The sequence below is a fragment of the Pleurodeles waltl genome, chromosome 9, assembly GCF_031143425.1.
Source record: "Pleurodeles waltl isolate 20211129_DDA chromosome 9, aPleWal1.hap1.20221129, whole genome shotgun sequence".
NCBI classification, from domain to species: Eukaryota; Metazoa; Chordata; class Amphibia; order Caudata; family Salamandridae; genus Pleurodeles; species Pleurodeles waltl.
This window is the reverse complement of record NC_090448.1, coordinates 33,405,777-33,419,094: the sequence shown is the minus strand read 5'-3', so window position 1 is coordinate 33,419,094 and position 13,318 is coordinate 33,405,777. Positions and strand designations below refer to the sequence as shown.

The 13,318-nt window shown below is 55.0% G+C and overlaps 2 protein-coding genes across 3 annotated transcripts in view; one reads left to right on the top strand and one right to left on the bottom strand.

Moving 5' to 3' along the window:
• Positions 1-5,504, bottom strand: part of LOC138258894 (secreted frizzled-related protein 5-like) — a 29,058-nt gene extending 23,554 nt beyond the window's left edge. The window contains exon 1 of one of the 2 annotated variants that reach the window (XM_069206206.1): positions 5,038-5,504. In XM_069206206.1, coding sequence (XP_069062307.1) covers positions 5,038-5,348 — 311 coding nt within the window. In that variant the 5' untranslated portion in view covers positions 5,349-5,504. The remainder of the gene's footprint in view (positions 1-5,037) is intronic. The other variant, XM_069206207.1, reaches the window with a different exon arrangement.
• The window catches only part of P4HTM (prolyl 4-hydroxylase, transmembrane), a 179,974-nt gene that overhangs the window by 42,607 nt on the left and 124,049 nt on the right, over positions 1-13,318 (top strand). The window lies entirely within an intron of this gene.

Below are 13,318 nucleotides of genomic sequence, written 5' to 3'. Positions count from 1 at the left end.
CAGGAGTCACGGGCAGTGGCACAGAGATGGGCAGGAGTCACGGGCAGTGGCACAGAGATGGGCTGAGGGTGCTGGAATGCTTGTGTGGGCCGGAGGTCGTAAGACAGGAGCCACGGGCAGTGGCACAGAGATGGGCAGAGGGTGCTGGGATGCTTGTGTGGGCCGGTGGTCTGAGGACAGGAGTCACGGGCAGTGGCACAGAGATGGGCAGAGGGTGCTGGGAAGCTTGTGTGGGCCGGAGGTCTGAGGACAGGAGCCACGGGCAGTGGCACAGAGATGGGCAGAGGATGCTGGGAAGCTTGTGTGGGCCGGAGGTCTGAGGACCGGAGTCGCGGCCAGTGGCACAGAGATGGGCAGAGGGTGGGCGGTGGCACAGAGATGGACAGAGGGTGCTGGGATGCTTGTGTGGGCAGGAGGTCTGAGGACAGGAGTCACGGGCAGTGGCACAGAGATGGGCAGAGGGTGCTGGGATGCTTGTGTGGGCCGGTGGTCTGAGGACAGGAGTCACGGGCAGTGGCACAGAGATGGGCAGGAGTCACGGGCAGTGGCACAGAGATGGGCAGAGGGTGCTGGGATGCTTGTGTGGGCCGGAGGTCTGAGGACAGGAGTCGCGGGCAGTGGCACAGAGATGGACAGGAGTCACGGGCAGTGGCACAGAGATGGACAGAGGGTGCTGGGATGCTTGTGTGGGCCGGAGGTCTGAGGACAGGAGTCGCGGGCAGTGGCACAGAGATGGGGAGACGATGCTGGGATGCTTGTGTGGGCCGGAGGTCTGAGGACAGGAGTCCCGGGCAGTGGCACAGAGATGGGCAGAGGGTGGGCGGTGGCACAGAGATGGGCAGAGGGTGCTGGGATGCTTGTGTGGGCCTGAGGTCTGAGGACAGGAGCCACGGGCAGTGGCACAGAGATGGACAGAGGGTGCTGGGAAGCTTGTGTGGGCCGGAGGTCTGAAGACAGGAGTCACGGGCAGTGGCACAGAGATGGGCAGAGGGTGGGCGGTGGCACAGAGATGGACAGAGGATGCTGGGAAGCTTGTGTGGGCCGGAGGTCTGAGGACAGGAGTCGCGGCCAGTGGCACAGAGATGGGCAGAGGGTGGGCGGTGGCACAGAGATGGACAGAGGGTGCTGGGATGCTTGTGTGGGCCGGAGGTCTGAGGACAGGAGCCACGGGCAGTGGCACAGAGATAGACAGAGGGTGCTGGGAAGCTTGTGTGGGCCTGAGGTCTGAGGACAGGAGCCACGGGCAGTGGCACAGAGATGGGCAGAGGGTGCTGGGATGCTTGTGTGGGCCGGTGGTCTGAGGACAGGAGTCACGGGCAGTGGCACAGAGATGGGCAGGAGTCACGGGCAGTGGCACAGAGATGGGCAGAGGGTGGGCGGTGGCACAGAGATGGACAGAGGGTGCTGGGATGCTTGTGTGGGCCGGAGGTCTGAGGACAGGAGCCACGGGCAGTGGCACAGAGATGGGCAGAGGCTGCCGGGATACTTGTGTGGGCCGGAGGTCTGAGGACAGGAGCCACGGGCAGTGGCACAGAGATGGGCAGAGGGTGGGCAGTGGCACAGAGATGGACAGAGGGTGCTGGGATGCTTGTGTGGGCCGGTGGTCTGAGGACAGGAGTCACGGGCAGTGGCACAGAGATGGGCAGAGGGTGGGCGGTGGCACAGAGATGGGCAGAGGGTGCTGGGATGCTTGTGTGGGCCGGTGGTCTGAGGACAGGAGTCACGGGCAGTGGCACAGAGATGGGCAGGAGTCACGGGCAGTGGCACAGAGATGGGCAGAGGGTGCTGGAATGCTTGTGTGGGCCGGAGGTCGTAAGACAGGAGCCACGGGCAGTGGCACAGAGATGGGCAGAGGGTGCTGGGATGCTTGTGTGGGCCGGTGGTCTGAGGACAGGAGTTACGGGCAGTGGCACAGAGATGGGCAGAGGGTGCTGGGATGCTTGTGTGGGCCGGAGGTCTGAGGACAGGAGTCACGGGCAGTGGCGCAGAGGGTGGGCGGTGGCACAGAGATGGACAGAGGATGCTGGGAAGCTTGTGTGGGCCGGAGGTCTAAGGACAGGAGTCGCGGCCAGTGGCACAGAGATGGGCAGAGGGTGGGCGGTGGCACAGAGATGGGCGAGGGTGCTGGGATGCTTGTGTGGGCCGGTGGTCTGAGGACAGGAGCCACGGGCAGTGGCACAGAGATGGACAGAGGGTGCTGGGAAGCTTGTGTGGGCCGGAGGTCTGAGGACAGGAGCCACGGGCAGTGGCACAGAGATGGGCAGAGGATGCTGGGAAGCTTGTGTGGGCCGGAGGTCTGAGGACAGGAGTCGCGGCCAGTGGCACAGAGATGGGCAGAGGGTGGGCGGTGGCACAGACATGGACAGAGGGTGCTGGGATGCTTGTGTGGGCCGGAGGTCTGAGGACAGGAGTCACGGGCAGTGGCACAGAGATGGGCAGAGGGTGGGCGGTGGCACAGAGATGGGCAGAGGGTGCTGGGATGCTTGTGTGGGCCGGTGGTCTGAGGACAGGAGCCACGGGCAGAGGCACAGAGATGGGCAGGAGTCACGGGCAGTGGCACAGAGATGGGCAGAGGGTGCTGGGATGCTTGTGTGGGCCGGAGGTCTGAGGACAGGAGCCACGGGCAGTGGCACAGGGCGCTCGCGCCGACGCCCGATGATGCATTGATGCCTCGCAACAGGGACCCCCTAAGGTGGAATGGCGCAAACCTAGTCTGCGCTGATGGGGCACGCGCACCACGGGGCTGGTTTGCACTGTTTTTGGCCTTTGTGTGAGAGCGAATGGGGCAACCGGGCCCTGCTCCAAATCCGCCCTTAAATTTTACCGGCGCAGAGTTGGGCACGCTGCTTCCGCGCTTTGTTGATGCTTGGAGAACAAACAAACAAATGTGGCTCCAACTTTGAAAGGTGAAGAGTGAGTCTGACTGAATGTGAGTGAGTTTGCTGCTTTTCGTGCAGTTTATGCAGCACAGAGGCATCTGCGCGTTTTGACCTGGAGGCAAAGTATTTCTTATATGGATTTGTAAAAGCGGATTCCTTTGTTCCCTGGCAGCCTAGAAGGAGAACGGGGAAGAACCGCTTTTCTTGTTTTTCATGCAGCGGTGCAAACGTGTCCCGATGTGGCCCAGTTACTCCAACTAGTCAGAAAACGAAGGGAAAATGTCCGCGGAGGGACACTGGTGGAAGCCGCTGGGCACAGTTGGACACAGCGTGCCACTTGGGGACACTTGTACCAGGAGGCCACGTCCGGCTGGCTGCAGGTGGGCACGTCCGGCTGGCTGCAGGTGGGCACGTCCGGCTGGCTGCAGGTGGGCACGTCCGGCTGGCTGCAGGTGGGCACGTCCGGCTGGCTGCAGGAGGCCACGTCCGGCTGGCTGCAGGTGGGCACGTCCGGCTGGCTGCAGGTGGGCACGTCCGGCTGGCTGCAGGTGGCCACGTCCGGCTGGCTGCAGGAGGCCACGTGCGGCTGGCTGCAGGAGGCCACGTCCGGCTGGCTGCAGGTGGGCACGTCCGGCTGGCTGCAGGTGGGCACGTGCGGCTGGCTGCAGGAGGCCACGTGCGGCTGGCTGCAGGAGGCCACGTGCGGCTGGCTGCAGGAGGCCACGTGCGGCTGGCTGCAGGAGGCCACGTGCGGCTGGCTGCAGGTGGGCACGTGCGGCTGGCTGCAGGAGGCCACGTCCGGCTGGCTGCAGGAGGCCACGTGCGGCTGGCTGCAGGTGGGCACGTGCGGCTGGCTGCAGGATGCCACGTCCGGCTCGCTGCAGGAGGCCACGTCCGGCTGGCTGCAGGTGGGCACGTCCGGCTGGCTGCAGGTGGGCACGTCCGGCTGGCTGCAGGTGGGCACGTCCGGCTGGCTGCAGGTGGGCACGTGCGGCTGGCTGCAGGTGGGCACGTGCGGCTGGCTGCAGGAGGCCACGTCCGGCTGGCTGCAGGAGGCCACGTGCGGCTGGCTGCAGGAGGCCACGTGGTGCGAGCTAGTTAGCTAATTTAGCCTGACAGGGAGGCGTGTGGACTGGTGGCTAAGTTGTGGCCACTAGTACCCGTAAACCTTACCGTGGACATTCACTTTGATCCACGGGTCTCGGTCCCATTGTTTTCCAAATTTTGCAGCGCGCTGAAAAGGCCAGTCCTTGTCTGATGAGGTGTGGACAGGGGGCGGTAGAATGACACCAGCCAGTACCCCAATGGACCGAAGTCCATCTTTTCGAAGTAATTGTGACTTTGTTGCTCAAAAGACAGTTCTGGGTTCTCAGTTCTCTCCCTGGCCGCCATTAACCACTTGTGCAATATTACACATCTGGAGGAGCCTGCCACAGTTGTTCTAGTGAGAGGAAACTACCAGCCCCCCAGGCTTCCACCAGGGACAGCTTAAGGAGTTTGGGGACTCTGGGTATTTTTAGGGGCCCCTGTTTGGAACAGTTTTGAATTTATGATCCAGTTTCAGCTTTTTCCTGCCCTCCTCGGCCAGGTCACTGACAGCGCACAGGACACTGTCAAATTCTAAACGGGTTTACATCTAGTATTCAGGGATAGTGAGGTGTGTTATCAATATTGTAACACAGCAGCAGTTCACTAATATTAATGCAAATAATCTCTGTGACACTTTCCTGTTTTTCATTTGTGAGGTTCCATTTTGATCTAAAATATTTTTTTATGGATGCTACATGAAACATAAACACAATGTTTCTCTGCAAAATGTCTGTAATTAGACTCTCACACATCACTCACATCGAAAATAAATTAAAGAAACGATTAAGAGCAATATTTTAACAATTTGCTTAAGATCAGGGCCAGACTCTGCAGAACAGAGTTGGTTCTGTCTGAACCCCTCCCCCCCCCCCCCCATGCCTTAACACGTCTGATCCCACGTTAATATTCACGACAGTTACGTCCAAATAAATTCTGATCCTGTTCGGTGCCCTTACGGATAACTGGCCTCTATGGATCCTGTTATCAGCAGATCATGTGTTATGCCAGGTCTTTGGGGGCCTCTCTCTGCCGCCCCCAGAGCGCAGCGCGAGCAGCAGCCGAAACTAACCTGTCCAGGCAGATGGGCGCAAAGAGCGAGCAGAGGAAGATCCTGGCATCCGGGTGGCACTCCCTGGCCAGCAGGGGCAGCCAGCTGGCAGACTGCTGGATCGCCTCCCCCACGGTCTCGTGCTCCAGCAGGTTGGGGATTCTCATCTCGGGGTACCCGATGTCGTAGCACAGCGCCATGTTCCGGGGGATGGGCGTGCACCTGGACGAGGCGCTAGGCATGTCCAGGTAGAGGCAGCGGGAGGCCCCCAGAGAGAGCCACAGCAGCAGGCCTGGCAGCCACCCCGGGCACCTGCGTCTGGCCTCGCACATCCTGCGTCCCGAGGGATGAGAGTCACAGAGCTGGAGAGGTCCAGTCTCCTCACTTGAACCCAAGAGTGCCCGTCCCGAGGGATGAGAGCCACGGACTTGGAGATGCCCGTCTCCTCACTTGAACCCAAGAGTGCCCGTGCCCCGAGGAGAGGTGGCTTTTATAGGGCGAGGGTCCCGGGCTAATCCCCTCTCATTAGGCCCTGGGACAATGCCCGGCTGACTGTGTCAGTGTGGGGGGCATGCTTGGCCCAGCAGGTGTGGTAATGAGGGGGCGGTGATTAGATCTTCCCTCCAGAGAGAGCCATTATCGCGCAAGATGACGCGCGCGTCCCCTCGGTGGTATTTCCTTCCACAAGAACAGCTAGGTAAGGAGGGTGCCCATTGTGCGGCCTGGTCGGGGTCTTGTCCCCACCCCTCCCCCCACCTCATGTTCTGTGTTTTTACAGGGTCAGCTCATTAGCAGCGCCTTGGGCCTGCTGTTTACTCAGTGCATCGGCAGCTTCATCGCAGGGTTGGTCATTCCTGTATGGTGCCCTGTGTGTTTGTTTGTTTGTTTGCTAGGCAGACGAGTGCTAAAGCATCCCATTAGATGAGGTATTGATTCTCTAGGGACACCGATGCCCCCACCGCTCCGAGCTCCACTCAGGGCCTGGGGTTATTCATCGTCTGGGTAAGAGCTCATGGGGCAGGGCAGAGAGAGTGTGCGTGTGTTAATAGGGGACCGGGGTGCGTAGCAGTGACCCTCCCTCCCCCCACGCACAGCCAAAGGAGCCAATCGGTGTATTTGGAAACATAAGGCTGCATTTGTTGCACATTCAACATCGAATACTTCGAGGCGTATCATTTGTGTACCATAACATTTATAGAAAAAAATATAAGACCATATAGCAAGTTAGACGTTTGAGCCACGGTGCCCCCTTTCCGAGACATTCTTAAGTCAGGGAGCCCTCTCTACCCATTCAGGAATGTTCACAAACCACTAGGTGTCCTCCCTTGCACCCCAGACTCTTCCTTCCTGGCTAGTGGACAGATGACTAGTGACCAGGGTCCCTGCCCCGTGGACTGATGCCCGGGGCTCAGGGTTCATGCATCGTGGACTGATGGCCAGTGCATGGGTTTCTCTCCTTGGACTGATGACCACTGCTCAGGGTGCCTGCCCCGTGGACTGATGGCCACTGCTCCGGGCTCCTGCCCGGTGGACTGATGACCACTGCTTCAGTGTTCCTGCCCTTTGGACTGATGGCCAGTACTTCCTGCATCGTGGACTGATGGCCAGGGCTGAATGTTCCTGCCCTGTGGACTGATGGCCAGTACTCAGGGTTCCTGCATCGTGAACTGATGGCCAGGGCTGAACGTTCCTGCCCTGTGGACTGATGGCCAGTGCTCAGGGTTTCTGCCCCATAAACTCTGGACTGATGGACAGTGCTCACGGTTCCCGCCCTGTGGACTGGTGGGCAGTGCTCATGGTTCCCGCCCTGTGGACTGGTGGGCAGTGCTCACGGTTCCCGCCCTGTGGACTGGTTCGCAGTGCTCACGGTTCCCGCCCTGTGGACTGGTGGGCAGTGCCCAGGGTTCCTGCATCGTGGACTGGTGGGCAGTGCCCAGGGTTCCTGCATCGTGGACTGGTGGGCAATGCCCAGGGTTCCTGCATCGTGGACTGGTGGGCAGTGCCCAGGGTTCCTGCATCGTGGACTGATGGGCAGTGCCCAGGGTTCCTGCATCGTGGACTGGTGGGCAGTGCTCAGGGTTCTTGCATCGTGGACTGGTGGGCAGTGCTCAGGGTTCCTGCATCGTGGACTGATGGCCAGTGCTCAGGGTTCCTGCACCCTAGACTGATAGCCAGTGCTCAGGGTTCCCGCCCTGTAGACTGATAGCCAGTGCTGAGGGTTCCTCCTCTGTAGACAGATAGCCAGTGCTCAGGGTTCCTGCCCCGTAGACTGATAGCCAGTGCTCAGGGTTCCTGCCCCGTGGACTGTGGACGTATGGCCGGCGCTCAGGGTTCCTGCCCCATGATCTGTGGACTGATGTCCGGTGCTCAGGGTTTCTTGCCCATGAACTGTGGTTCCTAACCTGGCGCCCCGTGTTCGTGGTACCAGGGCTCGCGCAGCAGACTACCACCCAACCTCAACCATTGGCCATGAAACGGATAATTACAGTCTACACTTCTTGGCATGATTATTGAGATTTTTCTGTGATGAAAAGAATCCCTTGGTGGGGAATGAGGTTCTAACAATGACAACCGAGCCACTGGGGGGTGCCCTTCCACAAACATCTGCGCCCCCATACTACAGGAGAACCTTGAAATGGAGAATAAGGTGTCAAAGAAAACTACAAAAGCCTGCACTAAAAGATGGACACCATCCACATGGGACACTTGCCTCTCTCTTATCAGTCTGCGAGGTATGCTAAACAGTTTTCCTTTCCTTCCAGCCAGTCTGGAAATCTCCTGGTCCATTTTGTGAGTGGAAGAGTGCATCACCCTGGCTTTCCCATCTTCTCCTCACACTGTTGACGGGTTTATCGGAGACCAGGCAGTGGTGACCTGCGTAGTGGTCTAAAAATCCGAATCAGCCCCTCAAAGAAAATAATTCACTCATTGTCTTCCGCCACAGTGCGGCTTTGTTGTTACCCCCAGTGTGCAAGATGACCAAGTCTGGTGAGAAGATCGTGGTGTAGGCCAACTTTAATCTTGCCCCACAGGCCGGACAAACAGAGATTGCCAAAGTCCAGAAGACCACTGTCCATGCCGTGTGCTGCCCAACGTGCCCCAAATGCCTCCACAAATGCAGCTGCCCACATGGAAGACGAACGCCTATATGACTTCGATGACTAGACCAAAACCAAAGAGGAAAATATGAAAATGTCACACCACAGACTTGGACAAGACAGTCATAAGTGGGGCGCCAATATCGCTCTTAAGAACTGAGTTTCCACTGCCAATCGTATAAACCTGCCGCGGCCCCAGACCTGAGCCTGCTGCAGATGTGGCTGCCCCAATCCTAAAACAGTGAGGTTAAACTGTACCAGTATCCCAATCCAGGTCAGAGAGGGCGGCCTTGTACAGTTGGACAATGCAGCCCTGTTTTCGTGAATTAAATGTTGTGTAACCTGTTTATGATGCAAGGTACTCGAGGCGGCCAGGAGTCCTTCATAGATGGATGGCGGCCCTTCTGATCAGTTTTTGATGTCTGTCGCTAGATTATGATCTACTCATCTGTCACCTGTACATCGTCTGCTGCAGGTCCCCCTTGCTTGAGCATGTGCAGTCAGTTGGCTGACGAGGAAATTCCCGTAGAAGGGCAGCAAGTGTCCTCCTTTACAAGGAGTTTAAATGTGGATGCAGATATGTCTTGAAGCTTCCTTACTAAAACTGTTCTTTTAGTAATGTCTAAAGCCTTGTGCTGGTCATGCTTGAAACCAGAGTCTCTTTCCCATCCCACCATGGCTCGCTTGATGCGGAAACCAGACATAGTTATGGAAAGCAGACATATAGGCCCTATTTGTTTTAGGTGCTAGAAAAAGCACTTTTAACTCTGAGAGAACGGGACACTGAGTTTTCGTCGCTGTGGTATTATTCAACTTCTCAGGGCCATCCGGGTAGAAGGCACAACATTTTTGCATCGTAGACCAAGACAAAGTATCAGCTACATTATTTCTTACACCGGATAAATGTCTTGCTCTCAGTGTTTTGTTCCCTTTCAAACAGATCAGCGCTGACTTCCTGAGGAGTCACATGACCATTGGGCAGGTGACCCTCTGGTTGCATACTGCTTCCACCACAGACATACTGTCTGACCAAAAAGCAATGTTTCTGTTCATAACTGGTCTGACCAGGCTTGAAGTGCTACAACGAATGGTAACAACTCCATGAAAGTGACATTCTCACCAGGCCAGATTTGAACCGTAGAACAGGCCATCTCTGCATGCGCCTTTGACCACTGAATACGGAACCAAAGCTCATGCTCCTTGCTGAGTCGATGAACAAACCTAGTTTCTTTCTTGTCGTTGATGTCTTCAAAATTACAGAATCACCTGAATGCTGGTGGAACTCAAACCAAATCTTTAAATCAGCTTGACTTCTGCTGAAAAGCAAGTCATGAAATGCTTAACCTTGAGGCCTGACGTTGCTTGCATGATGGAACAAGAAAAGGCCTACCACTGGGGACAGTTCATAGAGCAAAGTAAACTGTACTGCCAAAACCTGTAGCTGATGGAAGGAGATCTTCTTAACTTGTAGGCAGGAGGCAATAGGCTCACGAAATGCCCTCACCCTTTCTTCAGGCAACTGAAACAGGCCATGAACTGAGTCTACCTTTTTGTGATAGATCTTTATTCATTTTGTAGAACATACAATGCATTGTGCTCATGCCCTCAAATTGTCCACACCCTAGCCCAGGGAGGTATAGCGAATTGAGATTAATGAAGGGCCCATTGCATTACTGACTGAAGCAGTCTTAGGGAAAGAAATTGGGTACAAGTGTAAAATGGCAAGAAAGGAGACCAAGGGCCACATGTACAAAAATCAGATTTTGCGCCTTGCAAATTGCGAGTCTTAGCAACTCGCAATTTGTGAGTCGCAAAACCTGATGTACAACAGCGTCAGTGACACTGTTTGTGATTCACAATGGGGTCGCAAATGATCTACCTTATAAATATTCATGCGGTAGGTCGCAATTTGCGACCCCATTGGGAATGGCTGCCCTCACAGGGATGGTGGCCTGCTGGGGTCAGCAGCCCACTATGTCTGTGACTGCTTTTGAATATAGCAGTGTTGTTGTTTGTAAGGAAATGCCTCCTTGGCATGGTTGCCCCCTGACTTTTTGCCTTTGCTGATGCTATGTTTACAATTGAAAGTGTGCTGAGGCCTGCTAACCAGGCCCCAGCACCAGTGTTCTTTCCCTAACCTGTACTTTTGTATCCACAATTGGCAGACCCTGGCATCCAGATAAGTCCCTTGTAACTGGTACTTCTAGTACCAAGGGCCCTGATGCCAAGGAAGGTCTCTAAGGGCTGCAGCATGTCTTATGCCACCCTGGAGACCTCTCACTCAGCACAGACACCCTGCTTGCCAGCTTGTGTGTGCTGGTGAGGACAAAACGAGTAAGTCGACATGGCACTCCCCTCAGGGTGCCATGCCAGCCTCTCACTGCCTATGCAGTATAGGTAAGGCACCCCTCTAGCAGGCCTTACAGCCCTAAGGCAGGGTGCACTATACCATAGGTGAGGGTACCAGTGCATGAGCAGGGTACCCCTACAGTGTCTAAACAAAACCTTAGACATTGTAAGTGCAGGGTAGCCATAAGAGTATATGGTCTGGGAGTCTGTCAAACACGAACTCCACAGCACCATAATGGCTACCCTGAAAACTGGGAAGTTTGGTATCAAACTTCTCAGCACAATAAATGCACACTGATGCCAGTGTACATTTTATTGTAAAATACACCCCAGAGGGCACCTTAGAGGTGCCCCCTGAAACTTAACCGACTATCTGTGTAGGCTGACTAGTTTTAGCAGCCTGCCACAAACCGAGACATGTTGCTGGCCCCATGGGGAGAGTGCCTTTGTCACTCTGAGGCCAGTAACAAAGCCTGCACTGGGTGGAGATGCTAACACCTCCCCCAGGCAGGAATTGTCACACCTGGCGGTGAGCCTCAAAGGCTCACCTCCTTTGTGCCAACCCAGCAGGACACTCCAGCCATTGGCTACTAACCCCCCAGACCTAAACACGCCCTTAAATTTAGTATTTAAGGGCTACCCTGAACCCTAGAAAATTAGATTCCTGCAACTACAAGAAGAAGGACTGCCCAGCTGAAAACCCCTGCAGCAGAAGACCAGAAGACGACAACTGCCTTGGCTCCAGAAACTCACCGGCCTGTCTCCATCTTCCAAAGATCCTGCTCCAGCGACGCCTTCCAAAGGGACCAGCGACCTCGACATCCTCGGAGGACTGCCCCTGCTTCGAAAAGACAAGAAACTCCTGAGGACAGCGGACCTGCTCCAAGAAAAGCTGCAACTTTGTTTCCAGCAGCTTTAAAGAACCCTGCAAGCTCCCCGCAAGAAGCGTGAGACTTGCAACACTGCACCCGGCGACCCCGACTCGACTGGTGGCGATCCAACACCTCAGGAGGGACCCCAGGACTACTCTGATACTGTGAGTACCAAAACCTGTCCCCCCTGAGCCCCCACAGCGCCGCCTGCAGAGGGAATCCCGAGGCTTCCCCTGACCGCGACTCTTTGAACCTAAAGTCCCGACGCCTGGGAGAGACCCTGCACCCGCAGCCCCCAGGACCTGAAGGACCGGACTTTCACTGGAGAAGTGACCCCCAGGAGTCCCTCTCCCTTGCCCAAGTGGAGGTTTCCCCGAGGAATCCCCCCCTTGCCTGCCTGCAGCGCTGAAGAGATCCCGAGATCTCTCATAGACTAACATTGCGAACCCGACGCTTGTTTCTACACTGCACCCGGCCGCCCCCGCGCCGCTGAGGGTGAAATTTCTGTGTGGGCTTGTGTCCCCCCCGGTGCCCTACAAAACCCCCCTGGTCTGCCCTCCGAAGACGCGGGTACTTACCTGCAAGCAGACCGGAACCGGGGCACCCCCTTCTCTCCATTCTAGCCTATGTGTTTTGGGCACCACTTTGAACTCTGCACCTGACCGGCCCTGAGCTGCTGGTGTGGTGACTTTGGGGTTGCTCTGAACCCCCAACGGTGGGCTACCTTGGACCAAGAACTGAACCCTGTAAGTGTCTTACTTACCTGGTAAAACTAACAAAAACTTACCTCCCCCAGGAACTGTGAAAATTGCACTGTGTCCACTTTTAAAACAGCTATTTGTCAATAACTTGTAAAGTATACATGCAATTTTTATGATTTAAAGTTCCTAAAGTACTTACCTGCAATACCTTTCGAATGAGATATTACATGTAGAATTTGAACCTGTGGTTCTTAAAATAAACTAAGAAAAGATATTTTTCTATACAAAAACCTATTGGCTGGATTTGTCTCTGAGTGTGTGTACCTCATTTATTGTCTATGTGTATGTACAACAAATGCTTAACACTACTCCTTGGATAAGCCTACTGCTCGACCACACTACCACAAAATAGAGCATTAGTATTATCTCTTTTTGCCACTATCTTACCTCTAAGGGGAACCCTTGGACTCTGTGCATGCTATTCCTTACTTTGAAATAGCACATACAGAGCCAACTTCCTACATTGGTGGATCAGCGGTGGGGTACAAGACTTTGCATTTGCTGGACTACTCAGCCAATACCTGATCACACGACAAATTCCAAAATTGTCATTAGAAATTGATTTTTGCAATTTGAAATTTTTCTAAATTCTTAAAAGTCCTGCTAGGGCCTTGTGTGTTAAGTCCCTGTTTAGCATTGTCTTTTAGAGTTTAAAAGTTTGTTAAAAGTTTGAAATTAGATTCTAGAAACAGTTTTAGATTCTTTAAAAAGTCTTCCAACTCTTAGCAAAATAATGTCTGATACAGAGATGAATGTGGTGGAACTCGACACCACACCTTACCTCCATCTTAAGATGAGGGAGCTAAGGTCTCTCTGTAATATCAAAAAAATAACCATTGGCTCCAGACCTACCAAAATTCAGCTCCAGGAGCTGTTGGCAGAGTTTGAAAAAGCCAACCCCTCTGATGATGACCTCACAGAGGAAGAAATTAGTGACTTGGAGGCCAATGTCCCTCCTCCAGTCCTAAATAGGGAGAACAGGACCCCTCAAGTCCTGTCTCCAACTGTGTTAGTCAGAAATAGTGAGTCCCTCACAGGAGGGTCCCACATTTCTGAAATCACTGAGGATGCTCTCAGTGAAGATGACCTCCTGTTAGCCAGGATGGCCAAAAGATTGGCTTTAGAGAGACAGCTCCTAGCCATAGAAAGGGAAAGACAAGAGATGGGCCTAGGACCCATCAATGGTGGCAGCAATATAAATAGGGTCAGAGATTCTCCTGAC